Source organism: Neolamprologus multifasciatus, chromosome 7 (assembly GCF_963576455.1).
Source record: "Neolamprologus multifasciatus chromosome 7, fNeoMul1.2, whole genome shotgun sequence".
Lineage (NCBI taxonomy): Eukaryota > Metazoa > Chordata > Actinopteri > Cichliformes > Cichlidae > Neolamprologus > Neolamprologus multifasciatus.
Genome location: NC_140445.1, coordinates 46090490 through 46117178, shown reverse-complemented (window position 1 = coordinate 46117178; position 26689 = coordinate 46090490). Strand labels below are relative to the sequence as shown.

Genomic DNA, 26689 nt, shown 5'->3' with positions numbered 1-26689 from the left:
CATTAATGCTTAATGTTGTTAACCTTGACACAGTTTAAGTGAATCTTTATTTATCACTAATGCAGGTATTTCTCTATCTATCTTGACTGTGTTGGCTCCCCTTTAACTGTCCTCTGTCCCTCTCTGTCCTTTCTTCCTCTGTGTGTGTCCCAGATCCAGTCTTTAGTCACAGACTCAGCAGGACACAAGCTTCTGGTCTTGAGTGGGCAGAGCTCAGATCACGGTGCCCTCCTCCTTCAAACTGGTGTTTTCACCTCCCAGACCTTTTCACGTGTCTTTACTGATCCTGGGGTAAGCCATCTACTGTTCTTTGGTAATAATGAAACAAATAACAACATTCAGATTTTGCATTCACAGTTATGTGTGTGGTTAAAAACTGTTTACTTTTAAAGGACAAATGCAAATTTTTATCAGTTGTAAAATGACTACAAAGACAAACAATATGTATAACTGTATATTTCACAAAAGATGATGAGAATTGAAAGTATTCCTGTCCCAACTTTCTAAACGTTCAGTTTTAAAAAAGATCAAAGCTCGCAAAATTAAATTAAACAAATAAATATGTTAATTAAGTGAGATAGAAGGGTGTTGCACAGAGTTCAGAGAGGAGTTCAGACAGGCTCTGGGTAGTAGGGAAGAGTTACCAGATGACTGGGAAAACACAGCTGTAGGGGTGAAGAAGGTGTTTGATGTGTATGATCTTCTGGGCAGAGGAAGAAGACTTGGTGGTGGAATGAGGAGGTAAGTTAAAGGAAAAGATTAGCAAAAAAACAAAACAAAGTCGGATAGTTAGGGAGATGAAGAAAGTAGAGAGAGGGAAAGAGAAAGTAGTGAGACTAGGTGTAAAGAAGTGACAAAAAGAAAGGCTTGTCGTGAGTTGTATGTTAGGCTGTACATTAACCTCCTAGGACCTGGCGTCCACATATGTGGACATCACATTTTGGGTTATTTAGACCAAAATACTCAATTTTGCTCTACAAGGGCCGGATATCCACTTACAAGAACATTATACTGCCTCTGTTCTATCAAAATTTTAAACGAATATGCTCATATGTGGCTCTTATTATTCTTAAAAACAAAAATAAGGTAAAAAAAAAAAAAAATCTGGTAATTCTTTGTTTTTACATTCATTGGGCCCCAATATGCCCAAATATCAAAGAGAAATTAAAAATGCATGCTCTGGAAGAGTTCGGGTCTTAGGAGGTTAAGGAAGAGGAAAAGGACTTGGAAAGGATGTGCAGAAAGTTAGGGTGATAGAGACAGAAGGACTAGAGGTCCAGTGAAAGCAGACGGTAGGGTGCCAAGAGAAGAACTGTGGTACTGGATGGGTGGAAATGAGTGTCAGGGGTGATTTGTCCCAGAAGGATATCAGCAATAGTGAGAGGGGAGGTTTATTGAGATGATAGTGGGACCTGCTATGAAGTATGGTGTGGAGATGGTGACACTGAAAAAAAGACAGGAGGCCAAGCTGGATGTGGCAGTTGAAAATCTTAAGATATTCATTGGGTAGTACCTGGATGAACAAGATTAGAAATGAGTGCATCAGAGGGACGTTTCAGATTGAGCGGCTTGGAGACAAAGTTAGAGACACAAGGCTGAGGTAGTTTGGACATGTGCAGACAAAGCACGTTGAAGATGAAGTTTACAGGTAGAAGGAAAAGAGGAAGACCTTAGAAGAGCTTCATGGATGTAGTGAAGGAGGACATGCAGTGTGACAGGACACCCGTAAAGGGAACAGCTGAAAGAAGAGGAAGAAGAAATAAGTCAATCGATTATTAAATAAAAAGCACTATAAATAAATAAAGTCGTCTATTAATTTATATTTAAAAGATCTGTATAATTTACTTCTATATTTATTTACCTTTGTTTTATCATAAGTTCACTTTAATTATAAAGTATTTTATAATGTATTTGTTTGCTAATTATTTACCCTTCACTTTGTTTCCTGTTTGCTTCCTTGAATGTTTATTTATTTCTTTTTACACTTTTTGCATTTCTGCATTATGGAAATGAGGGCTTGTCATTCAAAGTGTGCCATGGTGTCACCTTTGTTGATCAATGCCAGGCTCACAGCAGAAATGACTTCCTTTAGTCGGGAGATTGCTGAAGAGCTGAGGCGCTTAGCTAATCTAGCTGAAAATAGTGCTGTCAGTCAGGACTATTTACTTTTTTGTGTGGATGCTCTGACTTACCGTCTGTTTCAATTAGCAGCATACATGGACACACGGCTGAACCTTCAGTTTTAAATAATTTCAAGCAAGTCATTGTCTAAGCATCTCATTACAACACAAAAATAATACAAAATCAAATTAAAAACTGAAATCCCCAATTGCCTATTTTTATTTTCTGTATTATTTATTTATTTAGGCAGTTTTGGTAGTTCGTTTAGTTGAAATATGTCATTTCTTCCCTTGACATAAGAGTTTGTGTTGTTTCTATGCATATCATCACTGACTCAGACATGTCTGGGTGTGCTTTTCTTGCAGGTCAGTGAATTGCTGGGCACATCAGCCCCCAAGCAGCAGGCTACACTTACTGTGTCCTGCCGCGGGGAGGTGGGCTGGAGCTCCCTGGGACAGCAGCAGACCCTGCGGGAGTTCTTTGAATACAAACTAAACCCTGAACCTGTTCTGCCCAAGATGGAGGGCGTCACAGAGTTCACAGAGTACGTCTCTGAAACCGTCGATGTCCCTTCACCTTTTGACCTCCTGGAGCCGCCCACTTCTGGAGGCTTCCTGAAACTGTCCAAGCCATGCTGCTACATCTTTCCGGGCGGAAGAGGAGACTCTGCTCTGTTTGCTGTGAATGGCTTCAACATCTTAGTGGATGGAGGCTCCGATCGAAAGTCCTGCTTCTGGAAGCTGGTCCGCCACTTAGACCGCATCGACTCAATACTCCTCACACACATCGGCGCTGACAATCTCCCGGGCATCAATGGGCTTCTTCAAAGGAAAATAGCAGAACAGGAAGAGGAGCAGTCACAAGGCTCCACCAACTATAGTGACTGGATGAAGAACCTGATTTCTCCTGAACTAGGTGTTGTGTTCTTCAACGTGCCAGAGAAGCTTCGCATGCCAGAATCTAATCTTAAAGTGAAACGTAGCATCGAAGAGGCCTCGCTTACTTTGCAGTACCTTAACAAACTCGGTATCAAGCCGGAGCCTCTCTTTCGAGTTGTCAGCAACACCATTGAGCCCATTACACTTTTCCACAAGATGGGAGTGGGCCGGTTAGACATGTACATTCTCAACCCCGTCAAAGACAGTAAAGAGATGCAATTTTTAATGCAGAAGTGGGCTGGCAACAGCAAGGCCAAAACTGGCATTGTGCTGCCCAATGGGAAAGAAGGAGAAATATCTGTGCCCTACCTGACATCAGTCACAGCCTTAGTTGTATGGCTTCCTGCCAGCCCTACAGAAAAGATTGTTAGGGTGCTGTTCCCCGGGAATGCGCCACAAAACAAGATCCTAGAGGGCCTCGAAAAATTAAAGCACCTTGACTTCTTGCGCTATCCTGTCGCCACACAAAAGGACATTGCTTCAGGAGCTCCTCCCTCTGTTATAAAACAAACCAAGTTAAAACAAAGAACGGATAGCAAAGAGAGTCTCAAATCCTCTCCTAAGACCACTGCAAAGGCCCCAAAGAAAGAAGTTGAGGGGCAGGATGATGTGTCAGCCACCACAGAGGCAAAGAGTGACTCTGTGAAAGAAAACATATCAGAGAAAAAAGAGGAGAAAAAGCCCACTAAGACTATAAAATCTAAAACTGAAGTGCCAGAGAAGAAAAAAATCATGAAAGAAAAATCACTGAAAAAACATTCCAAGGAAAGAGTGTCAAAGATGGATGAGAAAAAGGACAAGGAAAAAAAGGAGATCAAGAAAGTGAAGAAGGATGACTCTGCCAAAAAAGATGACAAGAAGGATGCAAAGTTCAAGGATGACAAGAAGAAGGACTCATCCAAACCTGAGCTGAGAAAAATTACTAAGCCTGACCTGAAACCACTTACACCAGAGGTAAGGAAGACATTACATAAAGCTAAAGTGTCAAGTAAAGCCAAAACTGGCAAAAGCAAAACGGTGAAGGTTGAACCCGCTGAACCCAAAGCAGAGGTGTCCAAACCTGAAGTTATACAACCTGAACCGGTAGAAAATGGAGCTGTTGAGGGAACATCTGTTCCCTCCACACCTGAAGACCTCACCAAGGAGTTTGAAGAACTTAAAAAGACTCAAGTTAAAACTGTTTCAGCAGAGCTGGTGGACAGCAATAAGGTCTCTCCTGAGCCACAAGCAGGAACAGAAGAGAAAAGAAAACACGAAGAAGTGTCTGAAATCCCACCTGGAACAAAGTCCCCTGAAAAGGAATCACCAGCCGCAGAAGTCAAAGCTGAAGCTAAAGACGAAGACAAGGAAGTGACTCAGGAGCGAGAGCTAGAAGACGCTCAAAAGTTTGAAGATGAGGGAGCACAAACTCAGGATGAGGATGAGGAAGAAGAGGAAGAGCCCCCAGCTGCTGTAAAGAAAATACAGGAGGAGGTGGAAGAAGACATGGGAATAGGTGAGGAGGAAGATGAGTCAAAATGGAAGGAGGCAAAAGATGAAGCATTTGATAGAAAACACGAGATAGAGGAAATGGAGAAGTCAGAAACTCTCTTAGCCAAGGTTGTGACTAAAGAGGGGCAACAGATGATTCCATCAAGGGATGAGAAAGAGGAAGAGGAGGAGGCAGTGGAGAAGGCTGAACTGGAGGAGGTGGAAGATTTAGATGTAATAGCTGATGAAGAGATCAAACCTGAACATATGGATGAAAGCAAAAGCACAGAAATTCTGACTGACGTCAAAGTGGAAGAAGAAGAAGAAGAGGAGGAAGGCTACCTATCACATGTTGGAGGGGCTACTGCTCCTATAACCTCAGTAGCTCAAGGTGCTGCTGCAGCTGAACCCATGTCCTACATCCAAGATGAAACTATTCCTGGTTACTCTGAAACAGAACAGACTATCTCTGATGAGGAGATTCACGAGGAGGCAGAGGAGAGAATACCACATCTTCAGTATGATGTTGGTGCCTACGACATCTCTGTTCCAGATCAGACGGGTTCATTTGTAAACATCCATGGCATGAGGGAGATGCAAGCTGCAGCCATGACAGAGAAAGGTTTTATTCCAGGTGTGCAAGAGCAAGTATCGGTGTTCACCAACATCATCACTGCTCCTCTGGCAGAAGAAGAGCATGTATCTTCTGCAACGTCCATAACAGAGTATGACAAAATATCCTCCTTTCCTACATCTATCGCTGAAGATCAGTCGGTGACATCCGTTGCAGCACCTCAATCTGAAGAGCTGCCTAAAGCTCCAGGTCCCCTGTCCACTCCGCCTGACTCTACTCAAGGCAAAGAGCAGCCACTTTCTGCAGGAACTCTTTCACCACCTTCTTTGGAAGAAGACAAACAGTCCAAGTCTCCATCTGATGATCTACAACTTCCTGTTACAGAAGTGCAAATGGGAGCTAAGGTTGTAGATACTCAGGAAGAGGAGGAGGAGCAGGAAGAGGAGGAGGAGGAAGAAGACCAAACTCCTAATGTTGAAATTTCACTTGAAAAACTCCAAGAGGGCTACGCTTCAACCCAATTGTTGCAGGGTAAAGAGAAAGACATTGAAAAAGTTGCTAGCTCGGGGTCACCTGAAAAGTCTCTACAAGACCTCAAACCTGACCATCTACCAGTTGAAGAGGAAAATATTGATGCAGTTACACCTAAAGACATTTCATCTGTTGTGCCTACTAGACCTTTCGGATCCGACTCAGTGACTTCAGAGAGCGAGGAGCATTGCTTCAGTCCGGATGATGTCACTGTGAAAATGGCCTCTCCTCCGCAGTCTGGACCCTCAAGCGCAGCTCACTCTCCACTTCGTCAGTCACCAGTGGAAGACAAGATGAAGCTCCCTGATTTGGAGCTGCAAAAGCAAGAGGAATTTGGCGATATAGTGACCACAACTGAGGACAAAAAAGGCGCAAAAGATGATGCAAAAACTGAGACACAGAAAGAGGTTGATCAACAGAAAGCAGATCAGCATGAAGTAGAATCTGCAAAATCTTTGGACAAATTATCTGAAAAAGACATGAAAGAGGCTCCAGTGATCAAAGACCAAGAAAAAGACGCTTCATTCGTGCCAAAAGATGAAGGAAAACAGACAGAAACTTTACCTGTTGTTGCAGAACCTGTAACAGATGTACAACTACCAGTTTTAGGGAGCGATTCACTGGAATCTGAAGACAGGCTCACAGAGAAAGAACCTAAAGTGCCTGAAACAGGTAAATTTCCAGACAGGGAGAGTCGTTTCTTGGACGATGATGATGATAACAAGAAAGATGATGACGATCATGATGATAAACCTGCAGTTAAAACCATCAAGGCAGAACAGGAAATGGAAAATGACAATACTTTACATGCTGAACAAATCAAGGAAGAACAGAAGCAGGAATCTGTCATTCAGGAAGACATTTCAGCCATTAAATCTGTCACAGATGAGAACACACAGAAAGAGGCAGTGATAGATGATACTTCTGATGCTAAACCTGTCAAAGAGGAAGTGGCTAAGGACACATTGACTGTTGATATTAAAGATGAATACAAGGAGCCAGAAAAAGACTACACCCCAGTGGCCCAAGAAGTAGAGGTAGAAACTGGTGCTCCTGAGAACAAAAAACTTACAGATGAACAGAAACAGAAAGACGAAACACAAAAAGATGATTTTGACCTCAAAACCACAGGTGAGGTTAAGGAGACAGAGGTTAAAAGGGAGGATGTGTCTGATAGCAAGATTTTGATGGAGGAGAAGGAAGAGACAGAAAAGAGTGACACCCTTGATAGTAGCACTTTTAAGATTCAAGAAAAAGAAGTCAAAGAAATCCACCTTTCAGATATCAAGCCTGAGAAGGAAGACATGGGGAAAGAGGGAAAGGAAGAAGATCTCCCTTTCATGGAGAAGAAAAAGGAGACTGAAACATTTGATACTAGTCAAGTCTTCAAAGATAATAAAGAGGAAAAAGAGATCGATAAGATAGATTCTTTTGCTGCCAAGCCCTTTACTGTTGAGCAGAAAGAGGAGAAAAAAGAGGTTTTTGACATTACTGTTCCTAAAGTCAGCAAAGAAGAAGAAAGTATTAGCAAAAAAGATGAATCAGCCATTACTATAAAAGAAGAAAAGGGGCAAGAGATTAGTATGGATATTACACCAAGCCTTACCAAGTCAGAGGAAAAGGATGCAACAGTGTGTAGAGATGGCTCTGTGCCTAAACCAGCCACAGAAAAGCTAGAAAAGGACAAAAAAGAAAGCGAAAAAGAGAGTGATGACACCACATCTCCCAGGGAACTGGCTAAAGATATAACAACAAACAAGGACGACGCTTACATCTTCACACCCACTGTAGAAGAGGAGAAGAAGGGGGGCATATGTAAAGATGAGACTCCTCCTGCTATTAAACCTACCTTGGCAGAAGAAAAAGATAAACTTAGTATAGATGAAATTTCTGGTGTTAAACCAGCAGGTGAAGAAGAAAAGCAACAAGAGGAAAGTAAAGATGCTGCCACCATTAAACCTACCGAGATGGAAAAAGATCACCTGACCGTGTCTAAAGTTGATACTTTCTCTTCTACACCAACTGAAGCAGACACAAAGAAAACACTTCAGACTGTCGAAGTATTGAGTAAAGACGTAACTCCTTCTGTCATATCTGCCAAGATGGAGGAAGAGGATGTAATGATGAGCAAAGAGATTCCTCCTGTCAAAACAAGTGCAGAGATTGTTGTAGCTGGTGCTACACCAACAGCGCAGGACAAAAAAGACAAAGAAAATGGTAAAGATATTTGTGCTGTGGAATCAGCCACAGAAGAAGGAAAAAGGAAGACGACACGTGAGGAAGAAATGCTGACTGTCAAACTGTCCAAGGAAGAAGAGACAATCCAGGATCATAGTGTTGCTATCAAACCCATCAAGAAAGAAGAAAAAGATACAGATGCTATTAAAGATGTAATTTCTGATGCAAAACCCTCCATAGTGGAGGAAACCAAAGACACAGCTGGTGTCAAGTCCCTCACAGACGAGGTAAAGGATGCTGAACTTAGAGATGCTCCATCAGATGTAAAACTCATCCAGGAAGAGGCAAAAGAAATACCAAAGGAGGAAACTTGTGATAAAGATATTCAAAAGGAGGATGAACAGATTATTTCTGAAGGGGCACCCATGAAGGAGATGAAGGAAAAAGACACTGATGATACCAACTTTCAACCCACTGAGGATGACAAAGTTGTGGGGAAAAGTGACATTTCTGAGAAACAAAAAATAAAGCAGGAGCCTAAAGAGCAGGAGAAGAGTGATACTGATGACCACAAAGCTATTTTGGAAGATTTGAAGGATAAAGAAACTGTTAAGGTTGATGCAACAAAAGAGAAAGAAGCCGACACCACTGACGAGCAACCCACAGATGCAAAAAAAACAGAACCATCTAAAGTTGAAACCATTAAGGATGAAACAATAGATACGGTCAAACATCACATTTGTGATGCAGAATCTATCAAACAGGAACCGGAGAAGGAGGTGTACACTCCAACAGTTTCTAAAGAAGAGAAGGATTATTTCCCTCTTGAGCCAGAATCTAAGAAAGATGATGGAAAACTAGGTCTTTCACAGACCTGGATCTTGGAAGAGGAGAAGACTAAGAAAGATTATGTTTTTGATATTAGTGATAAACATGGAGTGACCTCTGATAAGCTTCCTGAAGCAGATAAGAAGGATATTTTTGGAGCTGCATCAGTCAAAAAGCAGCCAGACTCTTTGGCAGCAACGTCAGTAAAAGATGACATTTGTAAATCTCCTGACCAAATTTTAGAGGATACAAAAGAAAAAGATATAGAATCAGGGATCATTATTGGTGTTGAAGACAAGATGGGAAAAGAAAAAGATGATGCACATGTTGCGGAACTGAGCAAAGAACAGAAAATGGAAAAAGAGCAAGAAAAAGAATACACATACGAACCTGAAGGCATCACAGAAGAAAAGAAAGAGATGGCAGAGGACGAAACGATGATTAAAGAAAAGGTTTCTGCCAGCGTAAAGACCGATGAGCTCTCAGAGAAGGAAAAACAAGATGTCTCTGATGCAGACCACACCAAAGAGGAGAAATGGGAGAAAGAGGAATTACAGGAGAAGGACATGGACAAAACCATTAAGCAACCTGCTCTGGTGCTCTCTGGAGAGGAAGTATCGGCATCCAAGTTAGAGTACAAACCTGCATTTGTGGTTCAGTCATCTGATGAAGACAGAGAAGATGAAGAGGATGAAGACATTTGTATGGGAGGAGCAGGTTCCAGACCTTTGTCAGTGGAGCCTAGAAAATCTGACCATGACATCTCTTCTGCAGGTTTGCCTTTAGCCCAAACGGTACAGATGGGTGATCAAACAAAATCACCTACATCTCAACAGCCCACAGTGATTATACCTACACTTACAATGCAGGAACCCTCTATGGATGAGGACTTCAAAGAGTTTGGGAAAGAGGAGTCCATGCTTTTCCTTGAAGCAGACAAAAATATTGCAAAAACAGAAGCTACACCTGCACCACTCGCCAAGCCCGACCCATCCTTTGATATTCCCACATCAAAGGAGACAACCTCTGCCAAAACAGAACCAGTGTCAGACTCATCTGAGAAAAAGCCAGCACTGTCAGCAATATCAAGCACAGACAGCCAACCTATGAGCTCCACACTTTCAAGTACTGAAAGCCAATCTAGCGTGGAGGAAATGCCACATCAAGAGAAACAGATGCCAGCTGGGGTGAGCTCAGGAATCCAGAGTGCTCCAGAGAAGACAAAACTAGATGAGAAACCAGTAAAAGAAACAGAGAGAGAGATGGAAGGAGAACGAGAGGTGGCGTCTCCGGGATTATCACAACCTTGTTCGTATTTTATGCTGGACAAAGATTCTGAACATGTCAGACGCACGGCTGGCCCAGCAAAAGTGGAAAGTGAAAAACTGAGCACAGAGGAGACTGTCAGTGGAAGGCTTGAAGACGAGAAGCACAGCTTTGGCGCCTCTAAGTACGATCCATATGAAAAACCTATTCCAGGAGATCACGATTTGGACTCACGAGAAGTTTCTCTTGGTTTTGATCATGCTTCTGACATCTGTATTGATGATAACAGAAGATCAAGCCAGGCAGAAGCTGGAGGAGCCATGTTCCTCCTGGATGAGCAGTACAAAGAAGAACCTCTCTCATTCAGCAGAGTCGACTACAGCCCAGTTTCCCTCACAGAGAGCGAGCGAAGCAGCCACCACAGTCGAAGTGCCTCCCCGAGATATGAAGACCGTGAGAAAGGCCAAGAGGAAGAGAGTGAGAGAGAAGAAAGGGCAGACACACCATATGTTGACAAAAGCTTTTCAGCTTTAGAGGTGCAAGACAACAAAATGTCCCAAGCTGCTGAGGCCTATTCTTTCACTCCAAAAGAAGACAAACCAGAGAGGTCAGAAAAAGAGAAAGATGACATAAAGGAAGGTGCTGCAGCAGCCTTTCAAACACAGGCACCTGTAGAAAGTGATTTAGAGTCCAGCAGTGCTGCTCTTCAATCAGCAGGCGTAAGACAAGAAATACCCTCTCCCTCATGGAGCCAGACAGATCTTGATGCACAAGCATCAGGTACTGCTTCACCTTTTGGAGAATTCAGAGAAAAGGAAGCAACAGAAAAAGACAAAGTAAAATCTGAGGAGTCACTCAAAGACAAAACTGACTCCTGTGACCATAGAGAGGGATCTCCGTCTGGTCGGTACTCGCCTGCAGAAAAAGACATTTTACCTCAGCAGCCATCGGTGTTAGAGAGAGAGGATGCATCAAGTGATTCAAGGAGTCCCTCTTCGGCCACATTTATAGGACATGAAATTGATGATAATGTTTTGGCATCTGATTATAGCGAAGTTAGCAGTTCTGCTACATCTAAATCCTTAAGTTGTGCTGAAGGAAAAGAGAGCCTGATAGACAAAAGATTACTTGTTGAGGGAGAAGATTTTAACGTTGATGATGACGAAGATGAAGATGAGGATGATGAGGAGGATGAAGAAGAGGAAGAGTCAAGTGACATAGATATGGAAAAAGGTGCGAGAGAACAGTCTGAGAAGGAAATGTGCAGACGTAGCTCTGGTGACAGTGCTGGGTTAGCAGAGGTAGAGGACTCAAATAAAAAGTCACAGGTCCCTGACTCAACTAAAGAGGAGACTGTATGTAAGATGACACCTGATGATGCCTCAGCTTTTAAAGCCATGGATAAAGAAGTCCAGGATGTAAGTAAAAAAGCACCTGAACCAAAACCAATTAAAGAGGAGGACACTGCTAGAGATACAAGCACATCCAAACCTCCTGAAGCAGCAAGTAAAGACGAAGGCAGAACAACTTCATCAACAGACACGTGTGCACAGAAAATAGATGAAAGCTCTGTTGCTCCAACAGTTACACCCAAACATACTGAAGAAATAAAATTAGAGGATACTGACAAAAAGCATTTGTCCCCTGAGCCATCCACAAAGAGGAGGTTGTCGTCAGCAGAGGGTGTTTCTTCATCTGATGTACTAGAATCAAAGAAAGGAGTTGAAGATAAAGAGTCTCCATCACCAGAGTCAAGTCTTTCAACAAAGGAAACCTGTCACCCGACATCCACGAGTAGCTTAACTGGCAGCTCTTTGGCAACAGACCAAACTGATTCTATGTCAAAGCCTACGTCCAGTCCATCCTCACCGCTAACAGGTAGCTATGCTGATATTGGACATAGTAGGTATGAGAGTTACTACAATGAAGAGAATCGAGTAGCATTGAAGGATGACAGGAAAGACACCCTTGTGCTCTCAGATGCCTCCCAGCTAAGTGAGGATAAGTATTTAAGCCAAAGAGATGTCCAAGAAGGAAGTCAAGATGTGAGGCATACTTCTGGTATCACAGAAAAACACGAGGACTCTACCTCATCACCTTGCCCATACACAAGCTTAACATACTCCGCTTCGACGTACTCCTCAACATCGTACAGTTATTCATATTCAGGGTCTACCCATCTGAGCCAAAAGCTGGGAGGCAAAGATGAACCTTATAAATTATCAACCTCTGAAGTATCTTTGGCCAAAGAGGAACCATCGACTGCGGCAGCATCAACAAGTTCCTGCTTTGGAGGGTTTCAAAGAGATGAGTACATGGAGGTAATGACAAAACCTGAAACAAAAGAGTCCTTGCCCAGTCAGTTTGAAGAGAGCAAACCATCATCTCCAGGCTTGTCTACTACTGCCAAGCAGCCAGAAGATCAAAGTCGTTCTGTAAAGCCAGACGCAAAATCTTCTACTGACAGCTTTCATATGTTTGAACCTGTGTTAAAAGCATCCACCACAGCACCATTTTTACAAACTACAGGAGACATTAAGGAGAGTTCATCCACATCAGAAGCATGCTTTGATGTCTCTCCCCTCCAAAGGGCTGACTCTTCTGACAAACAGTCCCAAGAACCTGATACCCTTGAAATGGAGGATGGCACCCTACCGTGTCGTATCGAATGTCAAAAAATCCAAGTAGCTGAGCAAAAACAGACGTTCTCATTAATAACTGAATCATGTGTTGCACAGAGTACAACATCCTCTGAAGAAACAAAGACAGTCGCCATTACCTCTGCAACCGCTGTGTCTAAACCTGATGCAACGGTGGAAACAGCTCAACAGGCAGCATCGGTCACTTCGGTGAGTGACACTGACACTACCAAAACCTCATGTGCCGTAACAGACCTGCCCAAATCAGAAGAGGTGAAAGAGAACCAATCGCAGGTAAAAGAAGAAAAGAGTGCTGGGGATACTGCACCACTAAAGGATGATGCCAAGGTGTCAGAAAAAGAATCAAGTGAAAAAGATGAAAAGGCAGACAAAATGAAAGACACTGAATTCAAACAGGTAATAGAAGAAAAGAAACCAGAGGAAAAGAGCATTAAAGACATCACAGAGGAGAAAAAAGTAACTTCTGATCCCAAACTGAGTGAAAAGGTAGAAGATGGGAAACAAAGGGAGGCCAAAATAGCGGAGGAGAAAAGCTTATTGGAGATGCCGTCTGAGAGATTAGAGGTAAGGAGAAAGAGCAGTATATCTGATTGGGAGCTTCTACAAAGGCCGGACGACTTTCCAAGTGCCCCCCCTCCAGGTTATGGTGATGATGATGATGAGGAAGGAATGGAGTGGATGGCAAGTGCCCACAGTACCTCAAAAGACACGTACCACACAGAAACATCCAGCAAAGGAGATGTAAAGACTGATCGCCCTTCGGATTTGAACACTGGAGCAACTTCCTCCTCTGAATCCCCGCCAGGATTCTCCTCCTGTGAATACAAACATCGCAAAGGTGAACTTTCTCCATCCTTCATCAACCCCAGCCCTCACCAGCTCTCCAGTGATGAGGGTGAAGATGATTGTGGCAGTGGCCACTCCCAGGAAGGGGGTGAGGATGATCAAGAGCAGCACTCTGTGAAAAGGAGGTCACACAAGCAGAGGCGCCACCATGCTCAGAGTCACCATGGAGATGCCGGACAGGGACAAGGCCAGCTGCCTGGTGCAATGTCATCTGGTTTGGCTGTGACTTTAGCTGGTGAGGAGACACCACCGACATCAGTGAGCGAGTCATTGCCGTCACAGTCCGACTCTGATGTCCCTCCAGAAACTGAGGAGTGTCCATCAATAACGGCAGAGGGAAATCTGGACTCAGACGAAGATGCTGAGCATCTGCCGGTGGACAAATTATCTGGAGCTGGTGGTGGCCACCATCCTTCATCACCACGGTCATCTCAGAAGACTCACGATCCCCTTCCCGCTCCGATGAAGGACCCTCTACCCCACCCACCTCACCCAGATGTGTGCATGGTGGATCCAGAGGCTCTTCTCAATGATCACAGCAGTACAGAGAAAATTCTCAAGAAGGAGCACAAGACCACCAAGGGCCTGAGAAAGGGGAAACCCAAGTCAGCCTCTCCTGCTCGAAAGGGGGAAGTCAGGAAGAGGTCTTCTACTCCAGTGAAACAGTCTAAGGACTCTGCCTCGCCGCGATCAGCCTCCCTCAGGAGGAAGGACACAGACAGAAGCTCCAGGCTCATCAAAATGTCTGAAACCCATGGTTCAAGGAGCGAGATCCTCAACCCTGGGAAAGGCTTGGTCAATGGCATCAAGAGCAGTTCAGGTGAGGTTAATCATTAACATTCTGTAACACTAAGCTTTTGGAAAACTAAATTTAATCAGGAGAGCTGTTATTATCATTATTGCCCCTAGATATTTGACCTTCACTTTACTGTGTAATGCATATTCAGAAGGAGCACTTTAAGAACTTTGCACACTTACAACAGGGAAAATAAGCATCGAACAAGTCACCAATTTTCCAAGTAAATATACTTCTAAAGGTGCTGTTGACATAAAATTATCACCAGACGTCAGTAACAGCCCATCCAATCCACACACGCACAGTCTTGCTAAAATGTTCTCACTTGTTTCATCTTCATCCTCCTGGTAGATGGCACCAGATTTATACCTAGAATGTCTTGGTACATTTTCCCATTTATCCTTCCATCTGTTATATGAAGCAGTACTGTATGCTGAAAAACAGATTTCACCTCCCACCTCCAGACGTCACTGTTGGTATGGTGTTTTTTGGTGAAATGCAGTGACTTTTGATCTCCAAACGTGGAACGTATCATGGCATCTAAAGACTTCAGTTTTGGTCTCATCTAGCCAGACTGAATCCTTCCAGTATTTCACAGACTTGTCTAAATGTTGTTCAGCAAACTTGAAATGTGCTTTAACATGCATTAACATTTCTTCAGCAATGGAGTCTTGTGTGACTCCATTGCCATGATACAAGCCATGGCGGTTGAATACATTACTTATTGTTTTCTTTGAAACAATTGTACCTGCTGATTCCAGGTCTTTCTGTAACGCTCCACAAGTACTCCTTGGCTCTTGGACAACTCTTCTGATAATTCTTTTCAATCCTCTGTCTGAAATCTTGCAGGGAGCACCTGGTTGTGGCCACTTTATGGTGAAATGATGTTCTTTCAACTTCCAGATTATGGCCCCAACAGTGCTCACTGGAACATCCAGTAGTCTAGAAATTGTTCTGTAACCAATGCCATCAGTATGTTTTGCAACAATAAGGTTAAGGTCTTGAGAGAGCTCATTATCTAATTACTGATAGATTTCAGTGGGTGTCGTGACTTTCAATGCCTTTCTGCACCTCTTTTCTTAGAAAATGTATGAGTTTTTTAATACTTATTTACCTGCTGTATTACTGTTTGATGGAAATAGCTTCTGGGTCTGAAAAGTGATGCCAGTGAAAAGGTTCCTTTAACCTGTATTATTTATAATGGCCAGAAGGGGTCCATGAAACATGATGTTCATATTTTTCATTTTGTATGCCTTCATCAGAGTAAAAAGAATGATTAAGCCGGGCAAGCTTCATCAGACCTGTAGCATCTGCTTTCAAAAAGCCAAAGTGACAATGGCAAAAATGCTCAAATTGAGGCTTCACAGCTGAAAAATTATTGGCTATGTTTGTCTTGAATTTTAAGTCTATGTTTGTTGCACACAAAACAGTGACATCAAGGTTGATTGTATAACAATAGAACTCATTACTTGCAAAGATTTTCTAAGAAAAATCACTTCAAGCGATAACTCCTCAGGTGGTGATAACATTAGCACTTCAAAGAAAATGGAGAATGTTCAGGTCCCAATCGGATCACATTTAAAAATCCAAACAAAATATTCTGTAATGGATTTGATAAAAAGACTAAAGAGAGTTGTTAAGTTTAAAATTAAGCAGAAGCAGAACAAGCAGAAGTGGATTTAAATGTCATTCTCCAATTTTAAATCTCAAAGCTTTCAGTTATAGCCCTCAAAAGATATAATTTGGGAAAGGTGGATATGTTCTGTTTGCGTGTGTGTTTGCATGAAACTGGTATTGCTTCTTTTCATCTGTCTGTGAATATAATATAGTTACACTAATCTTTATGTGAGGGAGTAATGATGGAAATTACTGTGCTCAGTTACAATCAAACATTTAACAGCAAAGCGTGGGTAAGGAAGAGCACATTAGAGTGATGGAAATGCAGCACACAGTTGTTGTGTTGCGATAATAATAATAATAATAATGGATTGGATTTATATAGCACTTTTCAAGGCACCCAAAGCGCTTTACAATGCCACTATTCATTCACTCTCGCATTCACACACTGGTGGAGGCAAGCTACGGTTGTAGCCACAGCTGCCCTGGGGCAGACTGACAGAAGCGAGGCTGCCATATCGCACCATCGGCCCCTCTGGCCAACACCAGTAGGCAGTAGGGTAAAGTGTCTTGCCCAAGGACACAACAACCAGGACAGAGAGCCCAGGGATCAAACCGGCGACATTCCGGTTACAGATACGCTTCCCAACCCCCTGAGCCACCTTACAGTCATATATTGCAAAAAAAATTTCATCATATGAATGAATTAGATAATTATCTCACTTGATGAAAGCGCTTATTCCTTTGTGCATTTTCAGGAGAGTCATTTTTAATATTTGAATTCTTATTTTGTATCCTTGATCACTTCCAGGTAATAACGCCCAGAAATCCAGTTCGACTGTCCCCCCTGGACCACCTGTCTATGTTGACCTGGCCTATGTGCCCAACCACTGCAGTGCCAAGAATGTGGACCAGGAATTCTTCAAGAGAGTGCGGGCTGCATACTACGTTGTGAGTGGGAATGACCCAAGCAGTGGAGAGCCTAGCCGTGGAGTCCTGGATGCCCTGCTGGAAGGCAAAGCTCAGTGGGGCTCCAATTTGCAGGTATTTACCGCCTCACTGCCTTAGCTTCAGCATCTTGTTCTCTTTTGATATTTTCTCACGTTTTCTATGACTATAGTATATGTACTCTATAATATATGGATAGATTACATCAGCAAGAGTTGAGGCTCGGGTGTGAAATTTATGGTTTTCAGGGTTTTTATCGTTATTTTTTAAATCGTTTTTATCATTAACTGTTTCCCTGGGTCTTTTACCATGTGTTATGAATAAATGTTCTTTTTCTGGTACCAGTACTAGTTTTATTTTGCTGTATTTACCCGCAACACCTTAAAGGCCGGCCCGTGAAAATATTGTCGGACATAAACCAGTCTGTGGCGCAAAAAAGATTGGGGACCGCTGGATTACATATATGAAGTGCACAGCATAGATTCATTACTTTGGGAAACCATGTCAATCATGGAATCAACACTTTCTTATTACAGAAGTTGGTAGATATCTGAGCTAAAAGGATAGTAATCATAATAAGGCTGATGACTTCACTGTATACCACAGAGCACCTAATGTGTACATTTACTTGACCTTGTGGCCCACAGCAGCAAATATAACTAGAACGTCATTCTTGTCTCTAAAGAAAAGACAGCTATAGCTCAAGTGAGCACAATATCAATTATCAAATTGTAATAAAAAAATTTAAGGTTTGCTATTTTCATTTCCGACTCCTTTTTTGTATTCCTATATACTCTACTAGAGTAGCTTTGTGTGAGTCACAGCTCAAAGTAAACCTTATTTATCTCACACAGTTAATTGTGTAGAAATGTTCACTGGTGCAATATAATTCCTCATCAGCAGTTTGTATGTTAACAGTTTTGTTCTAGTTTGAATAGATTAAGTATTTGGTTTTTAAGCGTACCCGTTCCCGCTCCTTTTCATCTGTATTCTGTCACACATGTCAGTACTGGATTTACCACCATGCAACAAACAAGGCTGTTCTTATTGTGAAGAATAGAGTCCCCAAGATGGGATCATGGCAGCTCACATTGCCTATATTTTGATGATATCAGATGTTTTAATTGCATGCTTTTGAAAATATTTTTGACAAAACTCATATATCTGAGATTACTGGTTAATTGTCAGAAGATTACTATCCATGTACAAGTCTGCATTTTTTAGACACCTTTTCTCATCCAAATTCTAAGCACTATATGATGCATCCACAAGAGGCAGAAGGGTGATATGGAGGGAGTATCTTTAATATGCTAATAAAATTTATATCACATGTCTATTGTATTTCTAAGAAAAGGGTTTCCTGTTGTTCTTTTTTGTATTTCAGAGTCTACCTTGAGGCGACTGTTGTTGTGATTTGGCGCTATATCACTAAAATTGAATTGAATTATAAGAACTGTTTTAGAGGTAGAGGCTCAGTCAGTCAAAAATAGAAGAGTGCAGAGCATAACTGAGTGGATCAATAGTAGTACTTTCGGTTTGGAAGCTGTCTTATACAGTCAGTGGCCCTGTGGCACGTATGAACAGCATTGATGATATAAGACATCTCTGGCAGGTAGATCTGTCTGGAGAATGGTTTGGAGACTATGTACTGTTAGTTAAAACACTAGCCAATGGATCTGTACAAATTCTGAATCCAGAGTCCTCTCCAAATCAATCTGTCCTACTCCCTTCCTGCCAGCTCGCCTCTCATTTCCTTTTGTTATATCTCTGTCAGGTTACTCTGATCCCGACCCATGACACAGAGGTGACCCGGGAATGGTATCAGCAGACGCACGAGAGGCAGCAGGACCTGAACATCATGGTTCTGGCCTCCAGCAGCACCGTAGTCATGCAGGATGAGTCCTTCCCTGCCTGCAAGATCGAGTTCTGAGCTTCGAGGGCACCGCTCCGCTTTTCCCACCGCCAACAACCCCTTCCTCCTCATCATGACGTTAGAGCGAGAGCGAACAGTACTCTGCTTCTTCAAAGCTTCTCATTCTCTCATGGTACCAGTCTCAGACCCATTTGCTGCAGTCCTCAATACACTAGATTCTGTTAGTCAAAATTCTGGGTATATGCTTTGTGATAGTGGGGCTATCTCGCAAATAATACCGTACTTTTTATATTTGTTTTCTTCTGTGAGTTTAATGTCTGCCCTTACACATTTCTTATACAGGCGCTAGCAGTTGTGGAACAAATTTAAATACTTTTCAAAAACATATTTACACCTGACAGATAAACATAGATTATTGTCCCACAAAGGAATAATAATGCCACAGTTAAAGATCAAGATTAGTCACGTGTAGCTCTTACAAAGGTGACTCAAATTGCATTGCAAAGTTAGACCTCCAAGTGGTCAAAACAAGTGCCAAAACACTACTGAACTAGGAATTCTCATCATCTCCAAAATGGTGTCTAAACGAATCCGTGATCAATTATTTCTTAAGATCATACGCAAAGTGTTTTTAGAAGACTAGAAAAGCTTTCGTTTCTTAATCCGAACCTTTCTTTTCCTTCGGCGTACACAGCAAAACGCATCCTTTGCAATTCAGCTCATGCTACAGTAGTGTTTTGATTAACTCGATAACGGCATAAATTGATGTTATGTAACAAAACAACAAAAAAAGTTCCTTCTTGTGATTTGTGGTGAAGTTTTAGGAGGTGCCTGGAAAACTCTTTCTTCTTCTGGCTCTCACAGCTTAGCTGGTGCATGTTGCTTGTGTTTTAGCTCGGACTCTTCTGGAGAGAACTGCGTAGGGTTAAACCTTTCTTTAGCCGGCCTTTCAAGTGTGAAATGCAGTATAGTGTGGATAGACTACTACACTGTTGGCTGTCTGCGCTCAAGTGATTTCAGTAGGCGCCAGGCAAAAGGGACGACGTTTCTACAGTAATCACATCGCTGCTGGGTGTTCTTCTTTAAGTCTTTATCACAGTCTTTGTTGGTTCTGTGTACTCCAGTATGCATATAAGATTAATGTTTCATATCAACACAGAGTTTCTGTTGAATAAATGATATATTTTGTGATGATTTGATCCTGAGGCGAACGCAGCATTTTAAGCGAGAGGGTTTAATTCTTGTCACTTCCTCCTGTTTAGCTACAATGTACCGTCTCTGTTAGTATCACAAAGGGATGGGAAAGAAAAAAAACAACAGCAAGCAGTGACCTGTGGCAAATGTAGCAACGAAAGCTTGCCTGCTCGTCCCTTCAGAGGTAACGATATGTCAGCGGGAACTGCAGTATTTCTATTTATTAAGGGGGGGGGGGGGGTACTTTTCACAACAAAAACATGTTACAGGAGGTTTCTTTCACGTGCCTTTAGAGAGGGGAGGATGTTTTATGGACATGTCAGCCATTTTGAAGCAGAGTCAGAAAAAGAAAATGAAAGAAACCAAGTAGAAAACTTTAAAACTGAGGACCAATCTCTTCATACACTAAAGTTGTAAATTGCACTGCGATATAGTACTCTCCCACTGCTCACACTTTGGAACCGTATAATTCAAGCCAAGCATTAAATCCTCATATCGAAATACTACTTTCTAACCAATATGAATGTCTGAGAGCAACGTGTTGCACCAAATAGCAATGCACTTTTCTGAGGCAGGGATGGGGCACTGTTTGAAGTCGAAGCACAGAGAGTTTGTGTAGTAGCAGAGAGGAAGTTTTCAATAATATGAATGAAACTATGTACAGGACGTTCCTCCAGACTGAGCTTGCTAATAGCGAGGGACGAGATCAACGTGAAGCAATTGCCTGATGTTAGTCACACAGTAATATATATATTTATATATATATATATACATATATATATAGAGAGAATGAGCATGAATGTGGATTATGGTCCCAGATATACTGTAGGAATGTTTTAGAAGTAGTTTTTTGTGTGCTTGAGTATACAGTACGCTCTGAGTAGCTGTTTTTAATTGCAGCATGGTTTTGGTTTTGTAGGCGAGTTTTCTGCGAGTTCACTGTGAAAGGTCTTTCTGCTTGTTTACAGCCAGACTCGAGAGCAGCTCATATTCACATTGGGCCATGTTTCATTTCCTAATTTATATGCACGTTTTTTAAAAGATATTCACAATTTAACCTTTAAATTTTGTGCTGCAAAGCAAATCCAATTCTGATTTATTTTTCAGAGGTTAATTCGCTCTTTGTTTGAGATATAAAATCAAGAAATATTTTATGTTTTTTTTTTTTTTGTTATGTTTCTTTTGTTGGCTGATTTAAAGCTAAAAAGGAGGGCCAGGATGGAGGACGCATGGCTGGTTTTGATTCCCAAAAAGTCATTATTGTCAGGATGTTGCTATTAAAAGCTTTCACAGCTAAACTTTAGTCAGTCCTTTACCTCAATTGGATTCAATACACGGAAGAAACTAAGGCTAGACCGCGTCATCACCTCGGGCTAGCCTGGGACCAGTGCCAATATCTTGCTGCTCATAAGACTCCTTACTTTATACCTCATCTTCCAATGCCTCTCTGTTCTGCCCGCTCTACTTTAGTTTTAAAATCAAAGATGGCGAACTCACACGGCTGCCACTGAATGTTATTTTCCTTTTCTTTTCATCATAACCCTCATCCATTATGCACTGTACAAGCCTTGATATGCATCCCATGCTTGTGTTGTTTCAGAGGCAGACATGGCTTCTGTGTGTTTTTCCTTTCTTTTAAAAAAATCACACCTGCAGAGAATCTCTGAGTTTGATGCAGGTTGTATATCAAACATCTGCGTACGCACAAGTACATATCCAGCCTAGCATGAAGGTTTTAAAATGACTCCCCTGAAGACATGTTTAAATGTCTGTGAACCGATCAAGCAAGCAAAAAGTCCTTTTCACTTCTCCTTTCGATGCTGTCTGAGCTGGGATCAAAGCAGGAAAAAGCTTTTTATTAAATGTGGGAATCAGATTTTATGGATGGTCTGATTTGTTGTACTGTCTTTGAATAATGTTTTTAAGTTGGCAGATTCCAAATACCCGGCCTTGAGATTTTTTTCCCGAGGCATTAAGTAGAACGCTGTGAATCACTTAATACTGAACTGTATTGCTATACAGAAGCTGAATGCACTATACAGGAGATCTATTTTTCTGAATGTAGAGTTGGTACTACCATATGAATGCTGCTGGATCAAAAACAATAGACAAAAACAAAGAAAAAATGCAAATAGAAAAAAAAAACATTCACACCAACTTAGACAGAAATAAATTTAACGGCGTGCAGAAGGCGAGCAGACACTGCAGTCTCAGTTCTGTTCCAAAGAAAGAGGAAGGTTCAAGAAAGTAACTGAGATCCCACAAGCAACATATTAACAGTAACACAGTAACATAGTACTAACTGCAGCTGCAACTTTTCCTTTTCCTGAAAATGACTTGAAACACATGCAGACTCAAAACACCATTAATAAAATTGATAAACTCAATAAAATGCTACACGCACACTTGTGTGCTGTACACAGATTTGTACATATCGCTCTGGAAAGAGCAAATCTGAAAGATACAATGAAGAAGCGAATCTTGTTTATTTTAGGCAGTTTTATGTGACGGGATGATCAAAAACAGCTGAAGCTACACAAAACGCTGATAAGATATGGAAAGAAAAAAAAAGTGCATCTTTCAGTTCGATTTCATCTCCTGCATTAAAATGATCGCAATCAGCGTATGGTGTCATCTGTCCATCTAATCTTTCTGCATGTGATTTATTTAGTTATATCCTGAATGTACTTGTTTAACATTGAAATAATAATAACAATAATAATTATAATGAAAAAAATACAATGCTATTTTAAAGAAGTATATTTGAAAAAAAAAAGCTAATTGTCTTAACTGGTACTGACCTAATATAAAACTGGGCTGTGCTTTTATTGCTTGCCCTATTAACATGTTGTAAAAAAGACACTGTACTGGTAGTTCTGTTTGATTCTCTCTCTCTCTCTTTCTGTCTCTCTCTCTTATTTTATTTTTATTTTTTTATTTTTTTGCATTGTATTAAATTTATGGTTTCTTCCGCAGCGCAATATTCAATATCTCTCTGTCTCTTTAAATCTAACTGGTAAAACTAGAACTACTGCAGATTCATTGTAAAAGGGAAACAGCCTGGTGATCATCAATTAAAATATATGAAATCTAAATGTGGTCCCTGTGTGTGTTTTTTTATTTTTATTATTTTTCTTTTTTGAAAATGTCACTAAATCTAACTGAATTATGAGAAACCACTTACAGTATGTCATCTGCTGTATGTTTCTGTGCATTTTTTTTAATGATTTTTTGTTGTTGTGATTTTGTCTCTGTGCACCACTACAGTTTGTCCCAGCAATTAAGCAATTCAGCTGTAAAGCAAGGTCTAATTATCTGATTAACTGTTTTAGAGACATTTTTTACACAGTCCTCCATTTTCAGAGGCACAAAACTAATTGCATGATTGACTGACAGCAGTTTTCTGACCAGACGAGGCCTGCTCCCTGATCATTCTGTGATGAATTAATCAGGTAAAAGATCTGGAGTAGAGTTCAAGTGTTTAACTTGTATTTGGTATCATGTCAGAGGCACTCTAAATACAGTATGAAATTAAGAGGAGGCCATCATTTTGCTGAAAAAAACAGAGATAGAAACAAACTTCTTGGTTAACTGGTTAATTCTTAAAAAGAATAAATGCACTGGCCAGCTCAGCAAGACCAAAAGACCTGAAAGTTGATGATCTCAGAATGATTTCTATGGTTAAGAAAATTAACTTCTAATAAACATCTAGTGAAGCCAAGAACACTTGAAGAGAGGCCCCATACCACAGCCAGAGGAATAAATGTATGTCCAGTTAACTGAAAACCAGGACTGAACATAAAATGGTTGTTAATTCTAAGCAGGTAATGCCATTGTTTGTAAAACACTTTGAATTATACTTTGAAATCAGACCATTCTTTTTAATACACTCTGTATATTAAGTACTACGCCATCACAAAAAATAGGGAAAAAAAGTTTTTTTTGGTCATTTAATTCAGAATGATAAACTTTTATATATTCTATATTCAAATATTTACACAAAGTGTGGCTATAAGCTGTTTATGAGCTATAAGACATAATAATAGAAATCAAAACAAGAAACAGCAAGTACAAATTCATTAATGAATGTATGTAGCTATGCTGGCCAGTTTACTAGCAAAAAGTACAAATAATTGAATAATTGATGGTTCTGGGGGAAAAAAACGAAGTTAAGGGGATCATGAATTCTCTACCAAAACAACTTACAGCTGTGGACACCAAATATAAATATGCGGCATATGATGGTATTTTTGATGTAATGTTCAAATTTTAGGGAAATTCTCGTCCAGATGTAAGTGAGCACATATATTGTCCAAAATAATCTGGGGACAAGGGTGAATTTGGACAACAGTGTCTGCACTGCCTGCAGTGACAATATCAAATATCTGACGCAGTCAGACCAAAATACTGTCAGCTGATCCAGACAACAGTTACTATCCAGGTATAATTTACTTTATTTTAGTTTTTTAGGTTGGGAAACAAAACGATTTTTGACAAAAACAAAACAAACAAAAAACCTTCCACCCTACACTCGAAAGTGTAATAAGCAACCAGAAAATTGCATAAAGTAATGCAATTAAGGATGAAATGAAGACACAGTTTGTAAGAATGATTCTTGCTAAGCATGATGTCTATATTTTCACATAGCAAATATAGGATAAAGCAGAGCATTCATGTTGTTTTTAGCAACATAATATTGTCACATAAAGTGAAGCTGGTTTGAACATGTTTTTTTTTTGTTTTTTTAATTTGTTGCTTTATTGGGCTGTTCTCATTAACTGTGATTAGTTCCAGAGGGTGGACATCCAGCTATTTCCTTCTATTCTAGTTACAGCAGCTCAACAGTGCTAGTCTGACAGTCTAACAGTCTGACATTACCACTCTGTGATACGGGATTAGCACCAAATCTTCACGTTTGGTTGAAACAGTGACAGCTGATTAACAAGTCTATTACCATGAGTGTTATGGGACATCATAACATATTAATATACTCAGTCATGCTATTTGTGTTTATTATTTAGACCCTTCACAATGCAAGCACTGGCCAGTCTCACTGGTGATGACATAATTTAATTTAAGACTGACTATATTTGAAATATTTGGACTGCGGTAAAAGTTAGTTTAGACATTTCTTTTCCCATCAGATTAAATTTTCACATCGATTATTTTTACGTGAGGCTATGCACTCACTGCCCACTTTCTTAAATGCACTTATTCAACCCCTTTTTAATGCAAATCAATCACATGGCAGCAATCCGAGGCATTTAGGCATGTAGACATGGTCAAGAAGAGCTGCTGAATTTCAAACCGAGCATCAGAGTAGGAAAGAAAGGTGATTTAAGAGACTTTGAAGGTAGCATGATTGTTGGTGCATTTCAGAAGCTGCTGATCATCTCAGATGTTCCACGCAATCATCTCTAGAGTTTACAGAGAATTGGTCGAAAAGAGAAAATATCCGAGAAGCAAGTCTCTGGATGAAAATACCTTGTTGATATCAGAGGTCAAAGGAGAGTGGCTAAACTGCACTGAGCTGAGAGGAAGCCACTGACCAATAACCACTGATCATGTGAAAAGGGAAAGACCATCTCTGAATCGAGGAGGGGCCTAAGGGTACATTTTCACCATCTTACAATGCTGTGATTGCAGCCATCCCCCAACTCTCTGTGAATAGTACTCATGGCAATTGAATAATGGTCATTGATCGGCGGTTGTTGGTTAACAGGTATGACAATTTGCATATTAATAATCAAGAAACTGACCCCAGAGTCAGTGGCGCTAGTTTCAGTCATTATGCAAATATCATTTTCGTAAGGTTGGAGAAACCTGCAGTCAGCTGAGACTGAAGAAGAAGAACTTGGATGAGTGATGAAACGTTTCTCCCACTGAAAATGCTACGTCCCGATGAACAGAATCAACTTTTTGGGATCTCTTTGCAATATTTCCAACACCTTATTTAATCTATGTCATGAAGAACTGAGGTAAAATGCAATTTAAAAATTGGCCAGTGAATGTCCTGTTTGTTTGTTTGTTTGTTTGTTTCCCCACGAACCTTCATTTAGAGGTCCCACATAAAAATTGTATACATAGAGATACTTTGGTAACTATTTGGTAAAGGATGTCATGAGTGAGTGTACTCCACAGATTCAGGTTTTATAAAATACCTTCCTCTGTGGTTTTGAGTTAAAACAAAATGCTGGTTTGATAAACAAAGCAGCATTACGTGATTGGAGTCAGAGCTGTGCAAGTTGCCATATAGGTCTGTGGAAAATATGACACAACACAAACATACACTGTGTTGCCCAAGTATTCACTTAGCCATCCAAATGATTCAAAATACGTTCCAATCACTTCCATGGCCACAGGTGTATAAAATAAACCACCTAGGCATGCAGACCGCCTCTACAAAGATTGGCGAAAGAATGGGTTGCCCTCAAGGGGTGTGATTCTCAGGAGTAAATGTTACTGGTATTATAACAAAGTGGAAGTGATTGAGAATCAGCCAGAGCCACATAAAATCAATCAGTAAGCAATCAGTCAATCACTACAGACCTCCAAACTTCATGTGGCTTTCAGATTAGCTCAAGAAAAGTGCGTAGAGCACTTAATAGACTGGGTTTCAATGGCAGAGCAGCTGCATCCAAGCCTTGCATCACCAAATGCAATGCAAAATGTCAGACGAGGTGGTGTAAAGCATGCTGCTACTGGACTCTAGAGCAGTGCAGATGTGTTCTCTGGAGTGATGAATCATGTTCCTCTGTTTGGCAAATCAGTGGACAAGTCTGAGTTTGGTGGTTGCCATGAGAATGGTACTTGTTGTTGACTGCATTGTGTGTAAAGCTTGATGGAGCA

The 26689-nt window shown here is 41.0% G+C and overlaps 1 protein-coding gene across 3 annotated transcripts in view; it reads left to right on the top strand.

Moving 5' to 3' along the window:
- The window catches only part of map1ab (microtubule-associated protein 1Ab), an 83787-nt gene extending 60852 nt beyond the window's left edge, over positions 1 to 22935 (top strand). For all 3 annotated transcript variants that reach the window (XM_085168937.1, XM_085168938.1, XM_085168939.1), the window contains 4 exons: positions 154 to 291; positions 2487 to 14232; positions 16637 to 16869; positions 18548 to 22935. In XM_085168937.1, coding sequence (XP_085025063.1) covers positions 154 to 291; positions 2487 to 14232; positions 16637 to 16869; positions 18548 to 18703 — 12273 coding nt within the window. In that variant the 3' untranslated portion in view covers positions 18704 to 22935. The remainder of the gene's footprint in view (positions 1 to 153; positions 292 to 2486; positions 14233 to 16636; positions 16870 to 18547) is intronic.
- The last annotated feature ends 3754 nt before the right edge of the window (positions 22936 to 26689 follow it).